Source organism: Suncus etruscus, chromosome 15 (assembly GCF_024139225.1).
Source record: "Suncus etruscus isolate mSunEtr1 chromosome 15, mSunEtr1.pri.cur, whole genome shotgun sequence".
Classification (NCBI taxonomy): Eukaryota; Metazoa; Chordata; class Mammalia; order Eulipotyphla; family Soricidae; genus Suncus; species Suncus etruscus.
The window spans coordinates 75,055,113-75,078,541 of NC_064862.1; the positions used below are offsets into that span (position 1 = coordinate 75,055,113).

Below are 23,429 nucleotides of genomic sequence, written 5' to 3' on the forward strand. Positions count from 1 at the left end.
AGTGACTCACCCCACATCCCCACTGCCTCTTCTCCCCTCAGCACCTACCTCCCCTAGGCCATTCTACACCTCAGGTGAAGATTAATATCTCAAAATTAAGCTTTATTTTTGTTGCCTTTCTCTGGGCCATTTAGAGCTGAACCGGGATACTCTTGGGATCCAGACCTGGGGGCAAAGCAGAAACCCCCCCTTCAGGGATTACCCAGCCCTGGCAGGGGTACCAACAGAGCATGGCCTGGCTTCTCACTTGGCTCCACCCACCGTGCCCTGCTCTGCCTCCTAGACTTCCTGCAGAGTGGAAGTGGGGGGGGGGGGGACAACCTAGCAGGTGGTCAGAGCAGACTGGAGAGCCCTTGGGGAGGGGGCACTCCCCTTCCTACAGGGCTCACCGCATCTTCCACTTCTTGCTGAGGACACATACCTGGCCCACCACCACCAGTAGCACCAGCACGACCAGTAGCACCCACGTGACCTGTAGCACCAACTTTACCAGACAAGTAATCATAAAGCTGAATATATCTGGGGACAACAGCGGGGCAGGAAGCAATGAGATGGAGATACCATGCCTTCAGCTGCCACCCTTGAGAAACTGTGTCCCCTGAAATCCTGGACTCTGCTCGGGCCCTTAAGTGGTGCTGGGAATCTAACCAGGGTCACCCCTTCAAGGTCTTACCCCCCTAGACTATCTCTCCAGCCTGAGCTAGAGCTTCCTCTAGAGAAGCAAGGAATTTTTTCTTGAAACAGAGAAAGGGGACATGAAAGGCCCAAGAAAGCCCAGATCTCCAGAGTGGAAAGAGGCAAAGAAACCGAGACAAGTGAAATACATGTTCTAGGGAGCCCTCTGCATTTTAAGCAACTTGGGAGCTGGTGAAAATGTAAATCTTGGGGTCAGAGAGATAGTACAGTGGGTGGGAAGCTTGCCTTGCATGTAGCATATCTCTAGCACCCCTTATGGTTCCCATATGCCTGCTAGGTTTTTTTCCCCTAAATGCAAAGGCAGGAATAACACCTGAGCAAAGCTGGGTGTTGCCTAGAAACCAAACCAAGCCAAAACAAAAAATGCTAGTAAAATGCAGATCTCAGAGCTGGAGAGATGGTACTGCAGGGAGAGAGCTTTCCTCACACACAACTGACCCTGGTTCCATTCCTAGCATCCCATATGGTCCCTAAGTTCCGCCGGGAAGGATCCCTGAATGTAGAGCCAGGACTAAGCCCTGAGCACCCACAAGTGTGGCCCCAAAACAAATGAAGCAGTAAATGCAGATAAATCTCTGAACTGCCTCAGGCCAATGGAAAGCATTAATCTGGGGCTGTCCCCTCGTGTTGCTCCCCAATACAAGGTAAATGAAAAGGTAGAGAAAGAGCCCCAAGTTCAGAGACTCATGGGAGGAGCTGGGGACTGGCAACTGCAGGAACAGGAGCTCTTAAGACTTGGGCTGTAGGGAAAGGTGCGGGGCCATAATGGAACAGGGAATCTATTTTCCTTCTCTATCATAGATGAGTGGCAGATAGGGGAAGGTGGTTGTAGAGTGCCAAGATCAGGTGTGTCCTCACCTGGCCTATCATCAGGCTCAGTGCAGAGGTGTCCCCCATAACCGGGTTCACACTTGCAGACGAAGTGGTTCCCCTGCTCCAAACACCGCCCGTCATTGTGACAGGGATTTTGTAGGCATGGGCTCTCTGCAAGAACACAGTTGGGGGGGGGGGCACAGTCAAAGTGGGAGCTTCAAGACTGAATGGGGTTTCTGAGACTAGTCAGGGTGTCTGTCTGCTTTCCTGTCCTGGCTCTGGGAAACTCATTTATTTTATTTTATTTATTTATTTTTTTGGTTTTTGGGTCACACCCAGCAGCACTCAGGGATTACTCCTAACTATGCTCAGAAATCGCTCCTGGCAGGCACGGGGGACCATATGGGATGCCGGGATTCGAACCACAGTCCTGCATGCAAGGCAAACATTACCTTCATGCTATCTCTCTGGCCCCATGCACTGTGGATATTTTTGGGGGTGGGGGAGCATGGAGGATTCTGTGTACTGAGTTCAGCACCCCCACAAGGCTGGGCATTTCTGAGTGGGAACCATCTGCACGGGGAGAAGGCAGGGGTGGGCTCACTTCGGGGTACCCTCCAAGCACTCTGGACTCACCTCGGAAGCAGCCTCGAGTGAGATTGCCCAGAGAGCAGATCTCACCCTGGTGGCAATGGTGGGGCTGGCACTGCAGGAGCCCGAACTGGACACAGGTGCAGCGCTGTGAGCAGTTCTCATTCAGGAAGCTCTCACCCTGCTGGAGAAGGGAGAAGGGCCAGGAGGAGGGGTGCCCCTCCCCTCCCCGCCCTCCCCGCCCTGCTGCCCACTCCTGCCCGGACCTGGTAGTAGCGTCCAGCGCTGGTACAGCCACATTGGGCCCGAGGCAGGCTTCGGGTACCGCTGTAGGCATAGCCAGGCAGACTGGCACAACCCTCCATGCACGGGCCTCTGCACGCTCTGGGGGCCTCCAGGGTGGCACAGGAAGCTGGGCAGGGGCTCATGCAGCTCTGGTAGATGGTGTTGGGTGGACACTCCAAGGCTATGGGGGAGCAGGTCAGAGGGTGGAACGAGAGGGGTCACGCCAGAACCCAGAGGTGGGAGGAGGGACTGGCTGGGCCAGGGTGGGCTGGGGCACCAGGATGGGGTCAGCCTCACCGCAGTGGGTTTGCTTCCGCCAGAGGCCCAGGATGCTGCCTGCCTCCTGGCAGGTGCTGGCATAGCCGCCGAGGATCTGACAGTGCATCTCCTCCTTGAGCCGGGGCTCCTGGGGGCCACACAGAGCCAGCACACAATGCCTAAGGGACCACGCGACAGAGTCAGACAGATCAGGGAACAAACACAACCTTGAAAGCCCCAGGGAAGGCCTGAGTGGCGGTGTTTTGTGGGGAGTGGGGAAGTGCGGTTTGTGAAGTATGGGGATGTAAGGGAATAGAGGATGTTTCTATGTGGTTTTGTGGTAGTGATGGCTGGGGTGGTGTGTTTGTGGGGGGATGTTTGTGGATGTCAGAAGTGTGTCTATGGGGGTACAGGGAGTGTTTGTGGGTACCTGCAAGGGTGGGAGTGTCTGTGAGGTGTGGGATATGTCTCTAGATGGGAGGGGTGTCAGTAAGAGGGTAGGGGTTAGGGGTCAGAACAACAGCACAGCCGGTAGGGCATTTGCCTTGCATGTGGCTGACCTGGGTTCAAACCCTGGCATCCCATATGGTCCCTCGAGCACACTGCCAGGAGTAACCCCTGAGTACCACCAGGTGTGACCCCAAAACCAAAATTAATTAATGTTAAAACAAAGGGTGTGGAAGGGTCTGTGGGGGGTGGAGTGGAACAGTATCTGTGTCTTGTGGTGTTCAGAGTATCGGGTGTCTGTGGGGGTGAGATATTGTGAGGGTGTGGGTGGATGGTTGTTGGTGGGGTATGGAGGGTATGGAGACTGGGCGTTGTGGGGGTGGGTTGTGTATGAAGTGTGAGGGTCTATGTGGGGTGTGGGTAATGTGGGGTAAGGGGTACCGAAAGCACCAGGCAGAGAGCTAGAGAAAGGCCTGCTGGGCGGGGATGTTGGGCCCCAACTCACTCTTGGAAGGGCTTCGGGGCCACGAGGTGGTGACAGGCAGCAAAGGGGCCCTGGGGGTCGACGAGCACTGTACAGGCTGAGGTGCTGTTGATGAGTGCCTGCTGCTCACCACTGCACTGGGACAAGCCCACCTCCTCCTCCTCCTCTCTCAGGGCCCTGGGTAGAGACAGGCCAAGGGGGCATGAGGGACTGAAAACTGGAAGCAAACAGAAAGGACAGGTACAGGCTCGGGGGTGGGTGGAGAGAGAAGGGACAGTTCCCTGAAAGGCTGGGGGTGGAGGTAGCGTGGCCCCCAGCTCACCACTGCATTGGGACAAGCCCACCTCCTCCTCCTCCTCTCTTAGGGCCCTGGGTAGAGACAGGCCAAGGGAGCGTGAGGGACTGAAAACTGGGGAGCAAACAGAAAGGACAGGTACAGGCATAGGGGTGGGTGGAGAGAGAAGGGACAGTTCCCTGAAAGGCTGGGGGTGGAGGTAGCGTGGCCCCCGGCACCTGGAGAAGCGGAGCTGTCCCTTGTGGTGTTTCTTAGTCTCCCAACTGTTGCCGAAGATGACAGGGCCCTGCACGCGCGTGCCGTCAGGCATGGTGAAATCATTCCACTTGTCCTGGTCAAAGTTACCACACAGGCCACGCACCAGGCCCTGGTACGTGGTGGGCAGGGAGATGACTGTGGGGTGTGTGTGCAGGAGGACACCATAAGTGTCTCTCCCACCTCCTTTGAGGTATCCTTAGCCCTCTCCCAGGATTGTCCCCTCTCCACCCACCTGCATTCTCCTTTCCATCAAAGCTGACCACCAGCTCAAAGTTGGTCACCAGATACATACGGTGGCCCCGCATGGTGACCTGCAGATTGTCATTGGGCTTGAAGGGGATGGTCACTCTCTGTTTGTTCACCTGGAGAGAGGATAGGAGCTGTCAGAAGGCCTGCGGCACCCCAGTCTGCCATCTCGCCTGTCCACTAGCCCCTTGCCTCGGAAAGAGAGACCCTGCCTGGTGCATAGCAGCCCAGAGAGGCTCCCCCAACCCCAGGCTCTTCAGTCCTCAATACCCCAATGCCACAGAGCTTCCTCCTTCCTGCCCCCCACTTCACCCCTCCCTGGGCGCAAGTGGACCTGGATCTGCTTTCTTAGGGACCTCCATGCTCGGCCAGTGCCCCACACTCACTACCAGTTCCAGGTTGGTCATCATGTGGATGACATAGCCATGGACCCGCACGATCACCTCGTACAAGGTATAGATGTTTTGCTTCTCGAAGACCCAGGGTGCGGAGAGGCGGTTTCGCCCTTCCACCTCCACAGGTTCCAGACCCTCGGGTATCTTGTTGATGGTCCTTAGGAGAGTATAAGTCATGCGGCCATGGAAGGTGTAGAGGAGACCATCAAACGTGAGGTAATGGGGATCCCCAAACACCGAGCACTGTTCCGACTCTGCCAGAAAGAAGGGAGAGCTCTGAGACACCCCTCCTCACCCCTCTCTCCCCAGCCTGGCATCTTCACCCCCCACCCTTTCCCATGTCCTCCTGTCACCCTCCCCCACTTAGCCCTAGGCTAGGCCGCGCCTTACTGTCAGGTTTGCAGATGGCGGTGTCCTGGTCATGGAACTGGCAATGGGAGCCAGATGGGCAGGTGAAAGGCGAGCATTGCAGGGAGCCCATGGTGCATATGCAGCTCTGGGTACAGTCCGGGGACACCCACGTCTTCCCCCCCTGCAGGAGAGGAATGGGGGATTGAGCACCCATGACTCCAACAGCTGGTCTTACTGGCTTTAACTCCAGGCAGAGATAGTTAAACACTCTATGTTCTTCCACCTTGGGCACCCCGTCAGGGTACTGAGTTTGGGTTTGGTTTGGGGACCACTCCCAGTGGTGTTCAGGGCTCAATCTTGGCAGGGCTCGGGGGATCCTATGAGGTCGAACTCAAGTTTGATCCCTGGGTACTGTATTTTCTCTCTAGTCCTTTAGTTTGGTTTTGTTTGGGGGCTACTCCCAGTATTGTTGGGGGTCCCAACCAAGGCAACCACCTTCATCTCTGTGCACCAACAGAGCTGTTCCAAGGGGCCCCAGCCTCCAGAGAAGAAACCAGGGTGACAGGACCCCTGGCCAGAGGAAGCCTCTCGGGGTCATACCAGGACTCTGCAAGGGCTGGAGGTAGGAGAGCCTGAGAGGCCCAGGGCTGAAGGAACTCCCTATCCCCAAGTATGTGCCCTACTCACGGCCAGGAAGCCACCCTCAGGGTGCTTGCAGCCGCACTGGCTCTCAGGCACACAGAGCCGATCATTGAGCAGGAAGCCATGTTCACATTCGCAGCCTTCCTGACACCGGATTGACTCTTGAGATGTCCGACATGGCTTCTTCCCGCATGTGGGCAAGCAGGGGGACAAGCAGGTGGTGTAGAAGCTGTGGGCAGGGCACTCCAGAGCTGAGGCAACATGAAAGAGGGGAGTAAAGTACAAGCACAGAGAGGGGGCCTTTCTCTTTAAAGCAGGGCAGGGACTGTTGGGGATGGAGGGGAAAAGGGAGGGCAGGAGGGACTTGTCCACCTCCTCCTTCAAGGCTACAGGCCAAGTCCCAGGACCCCAAAAGGGAAAAAAAAGTATCTGTTCAGCTTCGCATAGGACGCAGAGGCTGGGACAGCTTATGTGGACAGATATGCAGAGACAAGAACCTTAGTATACGGGAAGGGCACTTGCTTTGCACATGACTACATGAGACCCAGGAACTGGTAAGGGAAGATCCTGGGCCCAAGTGCCTCTGTGCAGGGCACTGAGCCCTCAGGCCCAGAGCCAGGCTAAGTACTATGAGGAAGCCTCCTCAGTTCTCTGAGCACCCTCTGAAGTTTTGTAACTTTATGGCTGCGACAGCTCTCCACCAATCCTCAAAATTTTCTTTTACTTTTTGTTTTGTTTTAGGGCCACACTGGGTGTTGTGCAGGGGTTTATTGCTGACTCTGTACTCAGGAATCACTTCTGGTGATGTTTGGGGAACCATATGGGGTATTAGGGGTCAAATTCGAATCAGCTGCATACAAAGCAAATGCCCTCATAAGATTTTTTTTGTTTTGTTTTTGGGTCACACCCAGTGACGCTCAGGAGTTACTCCTGGCTATGTGCTCAGAAATTGCTCATGGCTTAGGGGACCATATGGGACACCAGGGGATCAACCGCAGTCTGTCCTAGGCTTGTGTGGGCAAGGCAGACGCCTTATGGCTTGTGCCACTGCTCAGGCCCCCTCATCAGATTTACTTTGTAAAAATAATTCTGGGGGTGGGGCCCAGAGAGATAGCACAGCAGCGTTTGCCTTGCAAGCAGCCAATCCAGGACCAAAGGTGGTTGGTTCAAATCCTGGTGTCCCATATGGTCCTCCGTGCCTGCCAGGAGCTATTTCTGAGCAGACAGCCAGAAGTAACCCCTGAGCACAGCCGGGTGTGACCCAAAAACCAAAAAAAAAAAAAAAAAAAAAATTCTGGGGGCTGGAGAGATAGCATGGAGATAGGGCATTTGCCTTGCATGCTGAAGAGTGGTGGTTCAAATCTCAGCATCCCCGAGCCTGCCAGGAGTGATTTCTGAGCATAGAGCCAGGAGTAACCCCTGAGCGCTGCCGGGTGTAACCTAAAAAACAAAAAACTAACCAAACAAAAAAATACAATTCTGGCCAAGGAGCAGAGAGACCTGCAGGTGAGTGGCTCAAAGGGTTCCAAGAGATTCCTCACCAGAGCAGAGGGGTCACAAAATGGGTCAAGCATTTGCCCTGTTTGTTGAAGGCCCAGGTCTGATCTCTAGCATACCTGGGCACAGGGCCGGAGGAGAAGCTAAACCCTGCTGTGTATAGCCCCACAAGGGTTGGAAATGGCCAGCAGCCCAAGCTATCTAGACATGCCCAGAAGGAGCACAAATAGCAGAACACTCACGGCAGAAGCTACTGTTCCTCCAGATGTCGACCCTGAGCCCTTGTGTCAGGCAGTCGGCCTCGAAGGCCTGCAGAGCCTGGCAAAGTGCCTGGTTCAGGCCCCCGAACAGGCAAAGGCTATGAGTACAGCGCAGCAGGTAGGGGTCGAGGCTCAGATGCACAGCACAGGGCACCCAGGCTGGGTTCCTGAAGGCCTCCTGGCACTGCTCCTGGGCCCGGGACAGGTCAGCCTCCAGGCATCTGTTTTTAACCTGCAGCGATAACTCCTTCAGGGTCTTCTCATTCTCTGATAGGCAACTAGAATGAAAAAGGGATCCTCATTGGGACAACCATGGCCCTGCCTAACTGCCCCATGATGGTGGACTCTAGATAACCCTAAACACCCTATGCTTGGTTTCTTCCTCCAGACACTTTGAATTCTGGCCAACCTGCCCACCAGCCTCAACTGGAGAAAGGTCCTTTCCATCTTTTTTCCTTTCTTTTTTTTTCTTTCTTTTTTTTTTTTCGTTTTTTGTTTTTTGTTTTTAGGCCACAGGGGTTACTTCTAGCTCTGCACTCAGAAATCACTCCTGGCATACTCAGGGGACCAGAGATCAAAGAAACCATGTTGGGCATGTGCAATGCAAACACTCCCCACTATGCTCTAATTCCGACCCGCCTACTTCTTTTTATTTTTTATTATTTGGGGGAGGGCTTAAGGGCCACACCCGGCAGTGCTCAGGGATTGTTCCTGGCTCTGTACTTAGAAATCGCTCCTGGCAGGCTCAGGGGCTATATAGGATGCCAGGGATAGAACCCAGTTCCATCTTGAGTCAGTCGCACGCAAGGCAAACACCCTACCATTGTGCTATTGCTCCACCCCCCCCCCCATTCTTCTTTTAACCATATCCCAGGGGTTTCTCAGTGCTGGGAATCAAGCCAGGGCTCCTCAAACACAAAGCCTGCACCTGAGGAAGCAAAGCTCTCTTTGGCCCCAAACAGGAGGCCATTTTTCACACTGCTAGAGTGCAAAGGTCAAACGGCTCCCCAAAAGGCAGTTTCAGGCCATAGTGAGGATCCTAACAGGGAACAAAGCGGCAATGGGGACAATTACTTTGGGGTGAGCTCCTTATCTTGCCAACTGCTGACAAACTGCATTTCATTCAGGGCTAATTCGGTGTTGGGCATCATATGATCGTCTTCTATCTCCCCATTATAGTTTCCACATATGCCGCAGACCTGGGTGGGCAAGGGACACCATGAGCTTGCGGTGTTGGGAAGGGGGTCTCCTTTCCGACTGTCATGAGGAAGACAAAGACCCCCGGGGATTGACTTTCCCAGCTGTGAAGCTGGTGTTGGGGTGGCTCACTTTGTCATAGTAGTCTCCAGGCACTTGGATCGTCAAGCGATTCATATCACCCTTAAACTTGACTATCACCTCATCCCACAGAATAAGCCTTGTGTAGTTCATAGCCATCCAGATTTTGTATCTCGGCTTAGGGATCTCACCTTCCTTAAAGGTGACATTGTCTTTGTAGGGGAGTTTCACCTGTGTGCCATTGATCTGAAGAGGACAAGGAAGAAGGGTGGTGAGGAAGAGGAGGAGGAAAAGGGAGGAGGAAGAGGGAGGGAAGGAAGAGGAGGTGGAGGAGAAGGAAGAGGAGGAAGGAAGAGGAAGAGGAGGACCTGGCCCTGTTTCCTTCCTGCAATCTACACTCACCAGCACCAAGTTATCCCTTTGCAGCGTGATCCGAGATCCAAAGGCATCCACATGAATCTGCCGGACTACTGAGGTGAGCTCGGGGCCCTTCTCCCACTGCATGTTCTGGACTGAGATCTTGAAGAAAGGCGTTTCAGTCGTGAAGTGGCAGCTCATGGCCAAGATATAGGAGCAGTTGCCTCGGACCTCATGTTTGGCACCATCGAAACTCTCGTAGTTAAAGTACTTCTTGCGGAAACTGCTGCAAATGCCGGCATCTGGGGGGGGGGGAAGGGGCACACTGAAAGGCTACCCTTTCCCCACCCCAGGCAAGGGGGTTGGTCCCCTGGGGAGCAGAAGATGGCTTGGGGGGAAATGTGGGGGCAGGGTCATCAGCCTGGGGGAGAGAGAAAGTTCCCAGATAGTAAGGGCCAGGTAGCTATAGAATTGAAATAAAAACGACCCTAGAAGCAGCTCTGGGGGCTGCCCTTCCCTGCTCCCCATGCTCAGCAGCATCTTAGGGAGGGCTAATGGTGAGGGGTTGCTCCTACATGAGTTCCGGCAGCGAGTGAGCCCATGCTGGGTCCAGCACCATTGATTGGGCCCACAGGTGGTTGGGTGGCAGGAGCTCTGGTTGACGCTGGAGCAGGAGCAGATGCTGGAGCAGGTCTTGTCTGAATACCAGTTGTCCCAGGTCTGCGGGCAGGGGCATAAGTGGAGCTGACCCCTTTCCTCAACTGCCTGATCCCCACCCTGGGCACCCCGTCGCGTCTCACCGAATGGTAGTTGTTCAGGCCCAGAGAGCAGCCACAGTTATGGAGGTGTATGCAGGTCACACCATTGAGGAAGTGGCCTTCCTCGCACTGGCAGCCCTCAGAACAGGGTTGAGTGGGAGGACAGGGCATCCAGCCGAACCTTTCTTGGCAAGTGTACTGGCAGAGCCTAACACACGTGCTGTATTTGCTGCCTCTTGGGCACCTCAGGGCTAAGGAGAAACTAGAGTCGGGAAGGGCTGAGGCCTGGAACAGTCTGGGGGCGGGTGCATCCCACAGTGGACCAGGATTCACAAAGAGCAGTCTTGGGCAAGTGAGAACCCAGGGCCGGGGATAGGTCACTGATACAGAGCCTGTCTGGCACTTGGGAGGCACTGGGGTGCATCCCCAGTATCCCTCCAAAAAGAACAAAGACAACAGAACAATAATGTAAACTCAGGGTCAGATAGGGCAGCCGGGAGGGCATATGCCTTACATGTGGCCAACCCAGGTTTGATCTGAAGCACCTCATAGGGTCCCCTGAGCCCCTCTAGGAGTGATCCCTGAGCATGGAGCCAGGGGTAAATCCTGAATACTATTATATGTGACTCCCCTCCCCAAAAATTAATAGATTGAAAGTAGATTGACAGGTGCCTAAGGCTAGGTTGGGGCTCGTGATTGAAGAGGTACCAGGATTTCTCTGGAGACTCTGGGGATGATGGGAGAGGGGAAGTTGCTCTCCTTGCTTGTCGACTCTGATCACTGAACCATATGGTCTCCAGGCGCTGCTGGGAGTAACCCCTAAACACTATACTGGGTGGACCTGAAATGTCTGTCCTCTTACTAAAAGTCACACAAGTGAGGAGTCGGATACAGCCAAAAGGCAGAGCACACACTTGGTGGCAGGTAGCCTGGTTCAATCCTGGTACTTCCTTGTCCCCTGTGGACTCCCAGGAGTAACCTCCACTCCGGCCTCTAAATACCACCAGGTATGCCCTCCCATGTATAGACGGTGCAAGTGGGAACTGGGAGAGGGAGGCAGTCTGTTATCAAGACTCAGAAAATACAGAGTACTCAAGCCTCCAAAAGACGGAAAGGGGTCAACCAGCATAGAAAGGTGAAATTTGGAAGAAGGCAGTGAGGTAAGAATTAAATGGAGGCAGCTCTCAGGAGGGAAGGCAAGCTGGAGGGTAGGTATCCAAGGCAGGAGCTTGGAGAAGGCCAGAGGGCTCTTAGGGGACGTAAGGGGAGCATCAGAGTGTTCTGGGGGATCCCCTGGGCCACTCACGGCAAAAGGTGCTGTTTCTCCAATTCAAGACCAGGCCAGCCCTGGAGCACTGGGCGGCATAGGCCTGCAGCGAGCGACAGAGCATAGAGTGGTCGCCTCGGCTTCCACACTGGCTGACTGCGCAGTTAGAGAAGCTGACCTGTGGGGCCACCACATTGTGGCATTTGGAGAAGGGTCCTGGTGGAAGAAACATAGCCAAGAGGAGAAAGTTCAAGAAGAGAGCAGAAACTCCTGGAAAAGCAGGGCAGGAAATTTATGCTCTCTAGCAAAACCCCTAAAAAAAACCTTAAAAAAAGAGGGTAGGTGGGATCCCCAGCAGTGCTCAAGAGGCTCATCTTTTTCAGCCGAGATGCAGTGCTTTCAAAGTGCTCCAGGTCCCTCAAAACATGCACCCCAAACACTGCCTATCTCCCAGCCCCAAAGCTGTGCACCTTCAGCACTAAATTGCCCAAAACACCCTGGTCCACTTGAGCCCTCTAGAAAGGGAACTCCAATGCCTAACTTCTGCCTCTTCTTCAGCTCCTTTCTCCCTTCCAGGCCATGCTCTCTCCTGGCCCTCCCAGGATGCACGCACCCTGGGGGTTCATCAGGATGTTACAGTCCTTTTCCCAGTAGTTTGACTTCTTCAGGCATCTCTGTGGCTTGAGGGTCGTGAAGCAACTACAGAGAGACAAGGGCAGGGCCAGGAGCTTACCAGGAGGAACCTTCCTCATTCCAAAAGACAGATGGGAGGCCCTGAGTATAGGAGCAGAAAATAACAGGGAGTTGTAGGTGAGACAGGGTGCTCCAAAAGGAGGCACTCAGATAATCATGTCACCATGGTAGTGTGGACAGGCCACTTATCTGTTTGGCTGGTTTTGGGTTTGGGACCACACCTAGCAATGCTCAGGGGTTACTCCTGGCTCTGCACTCAGGTGGATCATTCCCGGTGGTTTTGGGGCACCATGTAGGGTCCTGGGAATTGTGTGCAAGGCAAGTGCCCTCCCAGCTCTATTGCTCCAGCTCCGTTTTTCCTGTTTGCATCCTGCAGTGCTCTGAGACAGGTCTCAGCTCAATGCTGGGGTCCTTGTAGAGCAAGAAATGGAACTTGAACCTCCCATGTGCTCTAGCCCGAGGCCTTCCACGTCCTCTACTCACCCTGCTTCAGAGGAATCCTGGATCTTCCAGGGGTACTCCGGATCTGATAGCTCATTGTCGTCCAGGCTGTTGTTGTTATAGTTCCCTGCGGGGGGTGGGGGACTCACAGAGGCCATGGGGGCCCTGCTGGCAACTGCTGGGGGGGGTCACCTCCATCCCCCACACCACCCACCAAGCTAGACCCTTGCTCTCCGTTTCATGGTGGGCTTCTCAACACGGGCCTTTGCACACAAGTCCCCCTCTATGAATTGGGTGACCCGAAAACCCTGGAGAGTCCCAATCAGTGTTGGGAAGCCCAGGCCACTCACCACACAGCCCACAGAGGCGACCGGCATAGATGGCTGGCACCTTCACCTCCACAAAATGGTTCCCATCATAGCGCACCAGGAGCCCGAAGTCAAAGTAGAGGCCGAGGAAGATGCCAGTGTACCGCAGGATCACACGGCCTTCGAGCAGCGACAGGGGTGGCAGCACGCGCTCTCCATTCAGCTGGGGGTCAGGGGGGCCGGAAGGAAGGTACAGCCTGCTGGACACCAGACAAGCCCGGCCAGAGGGGCCCGGAGGGGCATGGAGGGGTGGGGCAGTTGCAGGAATGATGGGGGCTGGATCTATCTGGGAGTGAGTCCCTTCTTTCCAGGAGCTCCTGAGCATGGTGGGGGTGGCCCAGCCCCGGTGCAAGAGGATAAGCCTGCGTGAGGAAGAGGTGGGCACATGCATGGAAGCCAGTAGGCGTGCAGGGGCCCCGTGCAGGGGATAGAGCACGCACCACGACCTTGGCGCCTTTGAGCAGGGAGATCTTCATGTTGTAAACCTCCACGTGTACAGCGCTGATGAATGTGGTGTCCTGGTTCCCCAGGCGGAACTCCTTGGTGGCACTCACAATGAAGTGGGTTTCCCAGCCGTTGGACATACAGGACTTGGTGAGGACATAAGTGCAGGTGCCCATAAAGTGGTTCAGGGCCCCATCAAAGGTCTGGTAGTGGGAGTCTCCGGAGATTGTGCAGAAGGCAAAGTCTAGAGCAGTGAAGGGAGAACTCAGCAGGCTAGCGGGCATGGCTCAGGGCCCTGGCACTCCCCTCTCTCCCCTACTTCTGCTCACTTTGTTGGTGGCAGCCATACTGGCCATTCAAATAGTTGCAGACCTGAGACGAAGAGCAACGTGACCGGTAGCAAAGGAGTTTTCCAGGGTCTGAGCACTCACACTTATATCTGCAGCCTGGTTTGTACCATTTGTCCTTGTTCTGCGGGTCGGAAGAAGGAGGAAATGAGCCCCGCTCTGGCTACCGTGGGCTGGTCTTAAGCCATAGGAGCAGATTAATACTGGGCATCAGCAGATGGATGGGAGCACAGGCACTGAGGGAAGGGCGCCTGCTTGGCACTCCCTGACAGGGTTTTGATCCCCACACTCCACAGGGATCCCTCAGCACCTCCCTGAGTGAAGATCCAGGAGTCAGCCCTGCACGTTGCTAGGTGTGGCCCAAATGCAAAAAAAAAAAAAAAAAAAGTTTAATTTGGGATTGGAGCGATAGCACAGTGGGTAGAGCATTTGCTTTGCACGTGGTCAACCTACGTTCGATTCCTGGCATCCCACATGGCCCCCAAGCCTTCCAAGAGTGATTTTCTTTGTTTGTTTTGGGTCACACCCGGCAGCGCTCAGGGCTTACTCCTGGCTCTACACTCAGAAATCGCTCCTGGCAGGCACAGGGAGACCATATGGGATGCCGGGATTCAAACCACCAACCTTCTGCATGCAAGGCCAATGCCTTATCTCCATGCTATCTCTCCGGCCTTTTTTTTTTTTTTTGGTTTTTGGGCCACACCCGGCGTTGCTCAGGGGTTACTCCTGGCTGTCTGCTCAGAAATAGCTCCTGGCAGGCACGGGGGACCATATGGGACACCGGGATTCGAGAACCAACCACCTTTGGTCCTGGATCGGCTGCTTGCAAGGCAAACGCCGCTGTGCTATCTCTCCGGGCCCCAAGAGTGATTTCTAAGCTTAGAGCAAGGAGTAATGCCTGAGCGCCACTGGGTGTGGCCCCAAACCCCTCAAAAATTTTTTCCTCAAAATTTTTATTTATTTATTTATTTATTTATTTATTTATTTATTTATTTATTTATGGTATGCCGGGATTTGAACCAATGACTTTCTGCATGAAAGGCAAACGCCTTACCTCCATGCTACCTTTACGGCCCCTTATTTTATTTTATTTATTTATTTATTCATTCATTCATTCATTCATTCATTTATTTTTATTTATTTATTGGTTTTTGGGTCACACCCAGTGTTATTCCTGGCTCTACACTCAGAAACCGCTCCTGGCAGGCTCTGGGGACCACGTGGAATGCCAGGATTCAAACTACCGTCTTTTTGCATACAAGGCAAATGCCCTACCTCCATGCTGTCTTTCTGGTCCCATCCCTCAAAAATTTTTTTTGTTTTGTTTGTTTTTTGGATCATACCCGACAGCGCTCAGAGATTACTCCTGGCTCTAGGTTCAGAAACCGCTCCTGGCAGGCTAGGGGGACCATATGGGATGCTGGGATTCGAACCACCATTCTTCTGCATGCAAGGCAAATGCCCTACCTCCATGCTATCTCTCCGGCCCCATCTCTCAAAAATAATTTTTTTTGGTTTTTTGGTCATACCCGACAGTGCTCAGGAGTTACTTCTGGCTCTCTGCTCAGAAAATGCACCTGGCAGGCTAAGGGGACCATATGGGATACCGGAATCTGAACCATCGTCCTTCTGCATGCAAGGCAAATGCCTCATCTCCATGCTATCTCTCCGGTCCCACATCCCTCAAAATTTTTATTTTTATTTATTTATTTATTTATTCATTTATTTATTTATTTATTTATTTTTGGTTTTTGGGCCACACCTGGCATTGCTCAGGGGTTACTGCTGGCTGTCTGCTCAGAAATAGCTCCTGACAGGCACGGGGGACCATATGGAACACCAGGATTTGAACCAACCACCTTTGGTCCTGGATCGGCTGCTTGCAAGGCAAACGCCGCTGTGCTATCTCTCCGGGCCCTCAACATTTTTTAAATAAAAAAAATAAGCAGGAAAAGAAATGACTCCAGAAGTCACATTCCATCACTCAGGCTGCCCCCCAACATACCCCACCCACGCCTGCTCTGTCGGGAGCATTTGCGCCCCCTGCAGGCAGGGTCAGTCATGGGGGTTGTGGCTACTCACCGTCCAGTACCTGTGGTAATGATCCATGCACCCGCAATCTCTGGGAGCCTTACAGTTCAGGCCGCTGAGCAGGTAGCCAGGATCGCACTGGCAACCCTCTGTGCACCGATTCTGGCAGTTCTGGCCCGATATGTTGGAATAGCAGTTCTCAGGGCAAACCCTGCTGCACAGGTTGTACTTGCTAAATTTAGGGCAGCTCAAAGCTAGAGGAAGGAGCAGCAATAGAGAAGGGTGAGGGTCTGAGAGAGAACACAGTGGGGAGGGTGCTTGACTTGCATGTGACTGAGCTGGGTTCGATCCCCAGCACCCTCTATGGTCTCCCGAGCCTGCCAGGAGTGATTTCTGACTGTGTAGAGCCTGGAATAACCCAAGCACCATCAGGTGTGGCCCAAAAGCTGAGAGAGAGAGGGGGGGAGGAGAGGGTGAGAGAGATGGAGAGGGGGAGAGAGAGAAAGAGAGAGAGGGAGAGGGAGAGAGAGTGGGAGAGGGAGAGAGAGAAAGAGAGAGAGACTGGGGTGATGGAGGAAATGGAGAAGGTCGCAGTGACTGAGAGAAGGAAGCGGAACTGCCGAAATCAAAATCTCCAGGGCTGTCTGATTAGTGTCACTGAGGGAGCTGGGGGAGTCAGACCCTCAGGACCTCAGTGTAGGGGAGCCCTAGGGTCAGCCCCCTGAGATTGGAGCAGAAAGCAGGGCAGGAGAGATTCCCGGCAGCTTGTGGGCACCACTCACGGCAGAACTGGGGTTCTCTCCAGGGCTTCACTGTGTAGCCGGCTTCCTGGCAGGTCTCCGTGAAGGCCGACAGGTGTGAGCACAGATTCTGCGGCATGCCCTGGAAGTTGCACATGTCGGACATGCAGTTCTCGAAAAAGAGGTTGGCTGACACATGTGGGAGGCAGGCCCTGGATGTGGGGGGAGGTCATCAGAAGGCAGGACTCCTGCAGACTCCCCCACCGGCCCTGCCTGTGGGGATCCTCCATACGCAAAGGGTCCTTGTGTATCCACCAGCCGGCCACATAACTGGGGCCCTGACAGATGGCCCAGCAAAATTGAGTCACAAGATGCAGGAGGTACCTCTGTCTTCTGACACCTAGAAGGTAAAGAGGGTTGAAAGTACGGGGGAGTACAGGTAGGTAGAACAAGGGTATTGGATAGCACAGAAGCCTTGCATGTGGGTGACGGGTTCATTCCTAATACCCCATAAGATTTCCCAGGGATAGAGTGATAACATAGCTGGTAGGGTGTTTGCTTTGCACAGGGCTGACCCAGGTTCGATCCCTGACAACCATATGGTCCCCCAAGCCCACCAGGAATGATCCCTGAGCATAGAGGCAGGAATAAGCCTTAAGTACCACCCCGTGTGGTCCCCCAAAAAGAGAGTGGTCCCCAAAAAACCCTTGAGGGCCTAGGCTGGTTGGTATCTGGCCCTTCCCTGTTCCTCCAGCTTAGGGCTTGCCACCCCTGCAGTGACCATTCCCAACCCAAGAGGATATGGAAAACTACAGGAGATCTAGATGAGTATGGGATAGGGAAGGCAGGTGTGAGGGTGTGAAGAAGATGCAGGAGAGAAGGGGGTGCTGGCCTGGGTGAGCTTCTTACTCCTTGTCCTCATCCTCTGCCGTCCGCCAGCTGTTTCCCAGCTCCTCCTCGTCCTTAGCCTCTTCGCCATTTGGCTTCCGGTTGTCATTAATTTTGTCACCATCATAGTTTCCACATAAACCACAGAGTTTGCCTGAGTAGGTGCTAGAAGGGCCAGGGGAAGAGGCTTAGTCTAAGTCAGTGATTTAAGGGCCCAAGGCCCAGATTGTGGGGGGAGTTGAAGTGCAGGCAGGAGCAGAGCGAAGGCAAGAAAGAAAATTCAGTAGAACACTGTACAGTTGGGCTGGAGAGATAGAATGGAGGTAAGGCGTTTGCCTTTCATTCAGAAGGATGGTGGTTCAAATCCCAGCATCCCATATGGTCCCCTGTACCTGCCAGGGGCGATTTCTGAGCATAGAGCCAGAGTAACCCTTGAGTGCTGCCAGGTGTGATCCAAAAACCAAACCAAGAAAAAAATATCACCCCTGGCAGGCACAGGGGACCATATAGGATGCCGGGATTCAAACCACTGTCCTTCATGAAAGGCAAACGCCTTACCTCCATGCTATCTCTCTGGCCCCGCTAGGGGCGATTTCTGAGCATGGAGCCAGGAGTAACCCCTGAGCACTGCCGGGTGTGACCCCAAAACCAAAAAAAAAAAAAAAAAAAAAAAAAGAACGCTGTACAGTATGACCCCCTAGCACAGGGTCCTGACCTTCGGGCTACATGCAGCCCACTGAGGACATTTATCTGACCCATGGCCCACCAGGCTGGCTGCTGCCTGTCACTTTTTTTTTTTTTTGAAACAGGACAGTCATTGGTGGGAGGTGGGTGGGGAATTATGGGAATCAATGTCGGCCTTAAGATGGTGAGAGGGGGCCCAGAGAGATAGCACAGCGACGTTTGCCTTGCAAGCAGCCGATCCAGGACCAAAGGTGGTTGGTTCAAATCCCGGTGTCCCATATGGTCCTCCGTGCCTGCCAGGAACTATTTCTGAGCAGACAGCCAGGAGTAAACCCTGAGAACCGCTGGGTGTGGCCCAAAAACCAAAAACCAAAACCAAAAACAAAAACAAAACCGATAGTGAGAGGATCTGAACATGGCAGCTGGATTACAACTACCCAGGATTCAAAGGAATCATTTGGGAGGGCCACCAGCATGGTGGCTTGTGGGCAATGAAGGTTGAAGAGTGGGAGAGAGCACAGGAGACAGAGGCGCAGCGCAGAGGCAGCTTGGAGGAAGTTGGCAGCGTTATTAAGAGATGAGACGCATGGTCACTACCAGAAGGAATTGTAGATAAGAAGAAGAAATAGGGGCTGGAGAGAGAGCACAGCGGTGGGGCGTTTGCCTTGCAAGCAGCCATCCCAGAACCAACAGTGGTTCTAATCCCAGCATCCCATATGGTCCCCCGTGCCTGCCAAGAGCGATTTCTGAGCAGGGAGCCAGGAGTAACCCCTGGCCACCGCCGGTGTGGCCCAAAAACCAAATAAATAAGTAGGGACCGGAGAGATAGCATGGAGGTAGGGTGTTTGCCTTGCATGCAGAAGGACGGTGGTTCGAATCCTGGCATCCCATACGGTCCCCCGAGCTTGCCAGGAGCAATTTCTGAGCCTAGAGCCAGGAGTAACCCCTGAGCACCGCCGGGTATGACTCCGAAACCCAATAATAAATAAAAAGAAGAAGAAAAGTAGTTAAGGGTGAAAAGAAGGAAACATTGAAAGATGGACAGAAGGAAAGGTAGAAAGGAGGAAAGAAGTTTGGTGTGAATAAGGAAAGAAGTAAGGTGAAACAGAAGAAAAGAAGGAAAGGCATAAAGGAGGAGAGAAGGAAAGATGTTAAGTTGAATGGGTGGTAGCATAGTGATCTCTGATCTCTGAATGGGCTGCCTGCCGTTCTCCCCTGCTGGTCAGTGACAAACAGCTGAGGAATAGCAAAACCCAATTTAAAATACAACGAGTGCATTTATATTCAATTGTATAATGTTATATGTTGTATGTTGTGTAAACCCCAGCTTATACTGTTGTGATCTATGAACAAAACTGCAGGTGTAATTAATTTTTTCTCAGCTTAGGGACCACCATATTGTCAAAATGATAATAAAAAAATTAACATTGGGGGCTGGAGAGATAGCATGGAGGTAGTGCGTTTGCCTAGCATGCAGAAGAACGTTGGTTCAAATCCCAGCATCCCATATGGTCCCCTGAGCCTCCCAGGAGCGATTTCTGATCATAGAGCCAGGAGGAACCCTTGAGCCATGCCGGGTGTGACCCAAAAACAAAACAAAAACAAAAACAAAAAATTAACATTTACTATACTTTTTTATTAATTTACAAAGAAAAATATAGAAGTCGCAGAAGCAACCAAATAGTCTTAAACTAAAGCTCTAGATGTGGTGGGGAAAGTGTGTTGACCTGATTGCTCATACTATGTGGTATGTCTGCACAATAAACACTTCTTTTTTTTTTTTTTTTTTTTTTGGTTTTTGGGCCACACCCGGTAACGCTCAGGGGTTACTCCTGGCTATGTGCTCAGAAGTTGCTCCTGGCTTGGGGGACCATATGGGACACCGGGGGATCGAACCGCGGTCCGTCCAAGGCTAGCGCAGGCAAGGCAGGCACCTTACCTTTAGCACCACCACCGCCCGGCCATTTCTTTTTTTTTGGTTTTTGGGCCACACCCGGCGATGCTCAGGGGTTACTCTGGCTGTCTGCTCAGAAATAGCTCCTGGCAGGCACGGGGGACCATATGGGACACCAGGATTTGAACCAACCACCTTTGGTCCTGGATTGGCTGCTTGCAAGGCAAACGCCACTGTGCTATCTCTCCGGGCCCCACAATAAACTCTTAAAGTCGCAGAGTTCAAAATTTCTTAAAGGGGCCTAGTCATTAAGGAAGCAGAACACTGCAAATGTCAAGTGGTTAATGGCACCTGCACCAGTGTGAGCCTGAGGTAAAAATGGAGTTTCACCAATCAGACTGCAATGCAGAGTCTGCTTGATGAAATTCTGCACTGCAGTCTGTATTTGTCTGTGTTGGCAAAGTTATTGCTGGTATATTGTTTTTTGTAGCACTGTATATATATATACATATATATACATATATATATGTATTACATATGTTATATATTGGTCTTTTACTAATAGTAATTTGGAATTCCTAGGAAACAACGATGTCGAGAAAGAGAAAAAATGACTCAGAGTGTAGAATATTCAAAGAACAGTGGACTTTTGATTATTATTATTATTATTATTATTATTATTATTATTTTTGGTTTTTGGGCCACACCCGGCGATGCTCAGGGATTACTCCTGGCTGTCTGCTCAGAAATAGCTCCTGGCAGGCATGGGGGACCATATGGGACATTGGGATTTGAACCAACCACCTTTGGTCCTGAATTGGCTGCTTGCAAGGCAAACGCCACTGTGCTATCTCTCCGGGTCCTTGATTACTTTTTCATGTAGTACAAGGAAAGAGCTGTGTGTCTGATATGCCAGAAAATAGTATCTGTGTTCAAAGAATACAAATTGCGTTGACACTATAAAACTCAACATAAAGATAGGGGCCGGGAAGGTGGCGCTAGAGGTAAGGTGTCTGCCTTGCAAGCACTAGCGTAGGATGGACCTCGGTTCAATCCCCTGGCGTCCCATATGGTCCCCCCAGGCCAGGGGCAATTTCTGAGAGCATAGCCAGGAGTAACTCCTGAGCATCAAACAGGTGTGACCCAAAAACCAAAAAAAAAAAAAAAAAAAAGAAAGAAAGATAAATATGATTGTTTGGTTGGAGAAGTGAGAAAAGATATTAAAATATTAAAATTGAAAACTACACTGACAACTCAGCAAAATACTTTTATGAAGCAGAAGCAGCTAAATATTTCATCACTGCTAGCAAGTTTTTAAATTGCCAAGCTAATAGCATGCACTGATAGACCGACCATTCGTGGAGAGTGAATTTGTTAAAGAATGCCTTCTTTCTGTTACCAAAGAGATGTGTCCAGAGAAGGACAATTTATTTAGTACAGTGAGTCTTTCAGGACCTGCAATTACACAGAGGATTGAAGAAATGGGAGACAGTTTGTATCAGCATTTGCAAAACTCCACCAAAAAACTTTCATATTTTTCCTTGGCACTCGAAAGCAATGATGTTCGTGATTCTGCACAACTTCTAAATTTTGTTTGTTTTTGAGGCCACACCTGTTTGATGCTCAGGGGTTACTCCTCGCTAAGTGCTCAGAAATTGTCCCTGGCTTGGGGGGACTATATGGGACACTGGGGGATCGAACCATGGTCCTTCCTTGGCTAGCGCTTGCAAGGCAGACACCTTACCTCTAGCGCCACCTCACTGGCCCCATAAAATTTTTTTTTTTTTTTGGTTTTTGGCCACACCCAGCGGTGCTCAGGGGTTACTCCTGGCTGTCTGCTCAGAAATAGCTCCTGGCAGGCACGGGGAACCATATGGGACACCGGGATTCGAACCAACCACCTTAGGTCCTGGATCGGCTGCTTGCAAGGCAAACACTGCTGTGCTATCTCTCGGGGCCTAAGAAAGCTTTTTTTTGTTTGTTTGTTTTTTGGGCCACACCCATTTGATGCTCAGGGGTTACTCCTGGCTAAGCACTCAGAAATTGCCCCTGGCTTAGGGGGACCATATTGGACGCTGGGGGATCGAACCAAGGTCCTTTCTTAGCTAGCGCTTGCAAGGCAGATGCCTTACCTCTAGCGCCACCTCACCGCCCCCATAACTTCTAATTTTTTATACAACTTCTAATTTTTTTTTGTGGGTGAATGATTATTTTGAAGCAACAGAAGAGCTTGCTGCACTGCCAAGCATCAAAGGAACAACTACAGAGGAGGAGAGCTATAAAAAAGGTTTATCAGGGGCTGGAGAGATAGCATGGAGGTAAGGCATTTGCCTTTCATGCACGAGGTCATCAGTTCGAATCCCAGCATCCCATATGGTCCCCCGTGCCTGCCAGGGGCAATTTCTGAGCATGAAGCCAGGAGTAACCCCTGAGCACTGCCGGGTGTGACCCAAAAACTACAAAAAAAAAAAAAAAAAAAAAAAAAAAAAAAAAAAAAAAAAGGTTTATCAAACTGTGAATGGTTTGGAGCTGGACAGGGCTAAACAAGCCAGTGTGACAACTGATGGTGCTCCTAGCATGGTGGGGTCTAAGAAAGGAGTAATTGCTCGAATTAACCAAGAGATGGACAAAAATAACCATTCTCATCTAGTAGCCACCAACAAGTGCTGTGTTGTAAATCACTGAAGTGGGACTCTATTATGAAAATTGTGGTATCTTGTGTTGACTTCATTTAGAGCTTATGCACTAAATCACCGACAATTTCAGGAAATTTTGTCTGAGCTAAATGTTGACTCTGAAGATGTTCTGTATCACAGAGAAGTCCACTGGCTGAGTTGAAGTAGAGTTCTGAAACATTTCTATGAGTTACTTCCACAGATTACAACTTTTCTGCTTCCAAAAACAAAAAACAAAAAACAAAGAAGTACCAGAGCTCAATGATGCAGAATGGAAATGGCACCTTGCCTTTCTGACAGATGGAACAGAGCTACTCCACAATTTCAATGTGCAACTTCAAGGAAAGGGGAAGCTCATCTTTGAAATGCAATCACATGTCAAAGCATTTGAAGTAAAATTAGGCCTCATCATCAAACAAGTGAAGGAGGAAAACTTCTGCCATCTCCCCACAACTCAAATTCTGTTCGTGGAAAAACCATTGGTTGCATTCCCAAACAAAGCATGTATGGTTTCACTGGAAATATTGCAAAAGGAGTTCCAAATTAGATTTAAAGAGCTTCATCTCCATCTCCACAAACAGGACATACAGCTTTTCTGTAATCCATTTCTATTGACATTGAAAATGTAGATACGGGGCCGGGCGGTGGCGCTAAAGGTAAGGTGCCTGCCTTGCCTGCGCTAGCCTCGGACGGACCGCGGTTCGATCCCCCGGCGTCCCATATGGTCCCCCAAGCCAGGAGCGACTTCTGAGCGCATAGCCAGGAGTAACCCCTGAGCGTCACCGGGTGTGGCCCAAAAACCAAAAAAAAAAAAAAAAAAAAAAAAAAAAAGAAAATGTAGATACAATTTACCAAATGGAATGGGCTGAACTGCATAATTGTGACTCTCTGATGCATGCATGCATCATGCATTCAAGTCAAGCAGCCTTCTTAATTTTTTTTTTTTTTTTTGGTTTTTGGGCCACACCCAGCGGTGCTCAGGGGTTACTCCTGGCTGTCTGCTCAGAAATAGCTCCTGGCAGGCACGGGGGACCATATGGGACACC

General features: G+C 51.7%; 1 protein-coding gene across 1 annotated transcript in view; it reads right to left on the reverse strand.

Annotated features, from left to right (window-relative positions):
* Nucleotides 1-385: 385 nt before the first annotated feature.
* Nucleotides 386-23,429, reverse strand: part of ZAN (zonadhesin) — a 38,436-nt gene continuing 15,392 nt past the window's right edge. Inside the window, exons 18-45 of the mRNA XM_049788175.1 lie at nt 17,152-17,295; nt 16,535-16,642; nt 16,285-16,454; nt 15,554-15,756; nt 13,454-13,595; nt 13,121-13,368; nt 12,663-12,843; nt 12,355-12,439; nt 11,792-11,877; nt 11,218-11,394; nt 9,954-10,162; nt 9,729-9,873; nt 9,199-9,455; nt 8,848-9,042; nt 8,593-8,717; nt 7,501-7,796; nt 5,807-6,012; nt 5,159-5,300; nt 4,760-5,022; nt 4,360-4,489; nt 4,088-4,262; nt 3,919-3,943; nt 3,596-3,735; nt 2,683-2,822; nt 2,367-2,566; nt 2,146-2,284; nt 1,555-1,680; nt 386-519 (exon numbers count right to left, since the gene is read on the reverse strand). Of these exons, the coding sequence (XP_049644132.1) occupies nt 386-519; nt 1,555-1,680; nt 2,146-2,284; nt 2,367-2,566; nt 2,683-2,822; nt 3,596-3,735; nt 3,919-3,943; nt 4,088-4,262; nt 4,360-4,489; nt 4,760-5,022; nt 5,159-5,300; nt 5,807-6,012; nt 7,501-7,796; nt 8,593-8,717; nt 8,848-9,042; nt 9,199-9,455; nt 9,729-9,873; nt 9,954-10,162; nt 11,218-11,394; nt 11,792-11,877; nt 12,355-12,439; nt 12,663-12,843; nt 13,121-13,368; nt 13,454-13,595; nt 15,554-15,756; nt 16,285-16,454; nt 16,535-16,642; nt 17,152-17,295 (4,591 nt within the window). The remainder of the gene's footprint in view (nt 520-1,554; nt 1,681-2,145; nt 2,285-2,366; nt 2,567-2,682; nt 2,823-3,595; nt 3,736-3,918; nt 3,944-4,087; nt 4,263-4,359; nt 4,490-4,759; nt 5,023-5,158; nt 5,301-5,806; nt 6,013-7,500; nt 7,797-8,592; nt 8,718-8,847; nt 9,043-9,198; nt 9,456-9,728; nt 9,874-9,953; nt 10,163-11,217; nt 11,395-11,791; nt 11,878-12,354; nt 12,440-12,662; nt 12,844-13,120; nt 13,369-13,453; nt 13,596-15,553; nt 15,757-16,284; nt 16,455-16,534; nt 16,643-17,151; nt 17,296-23,429) is intronic.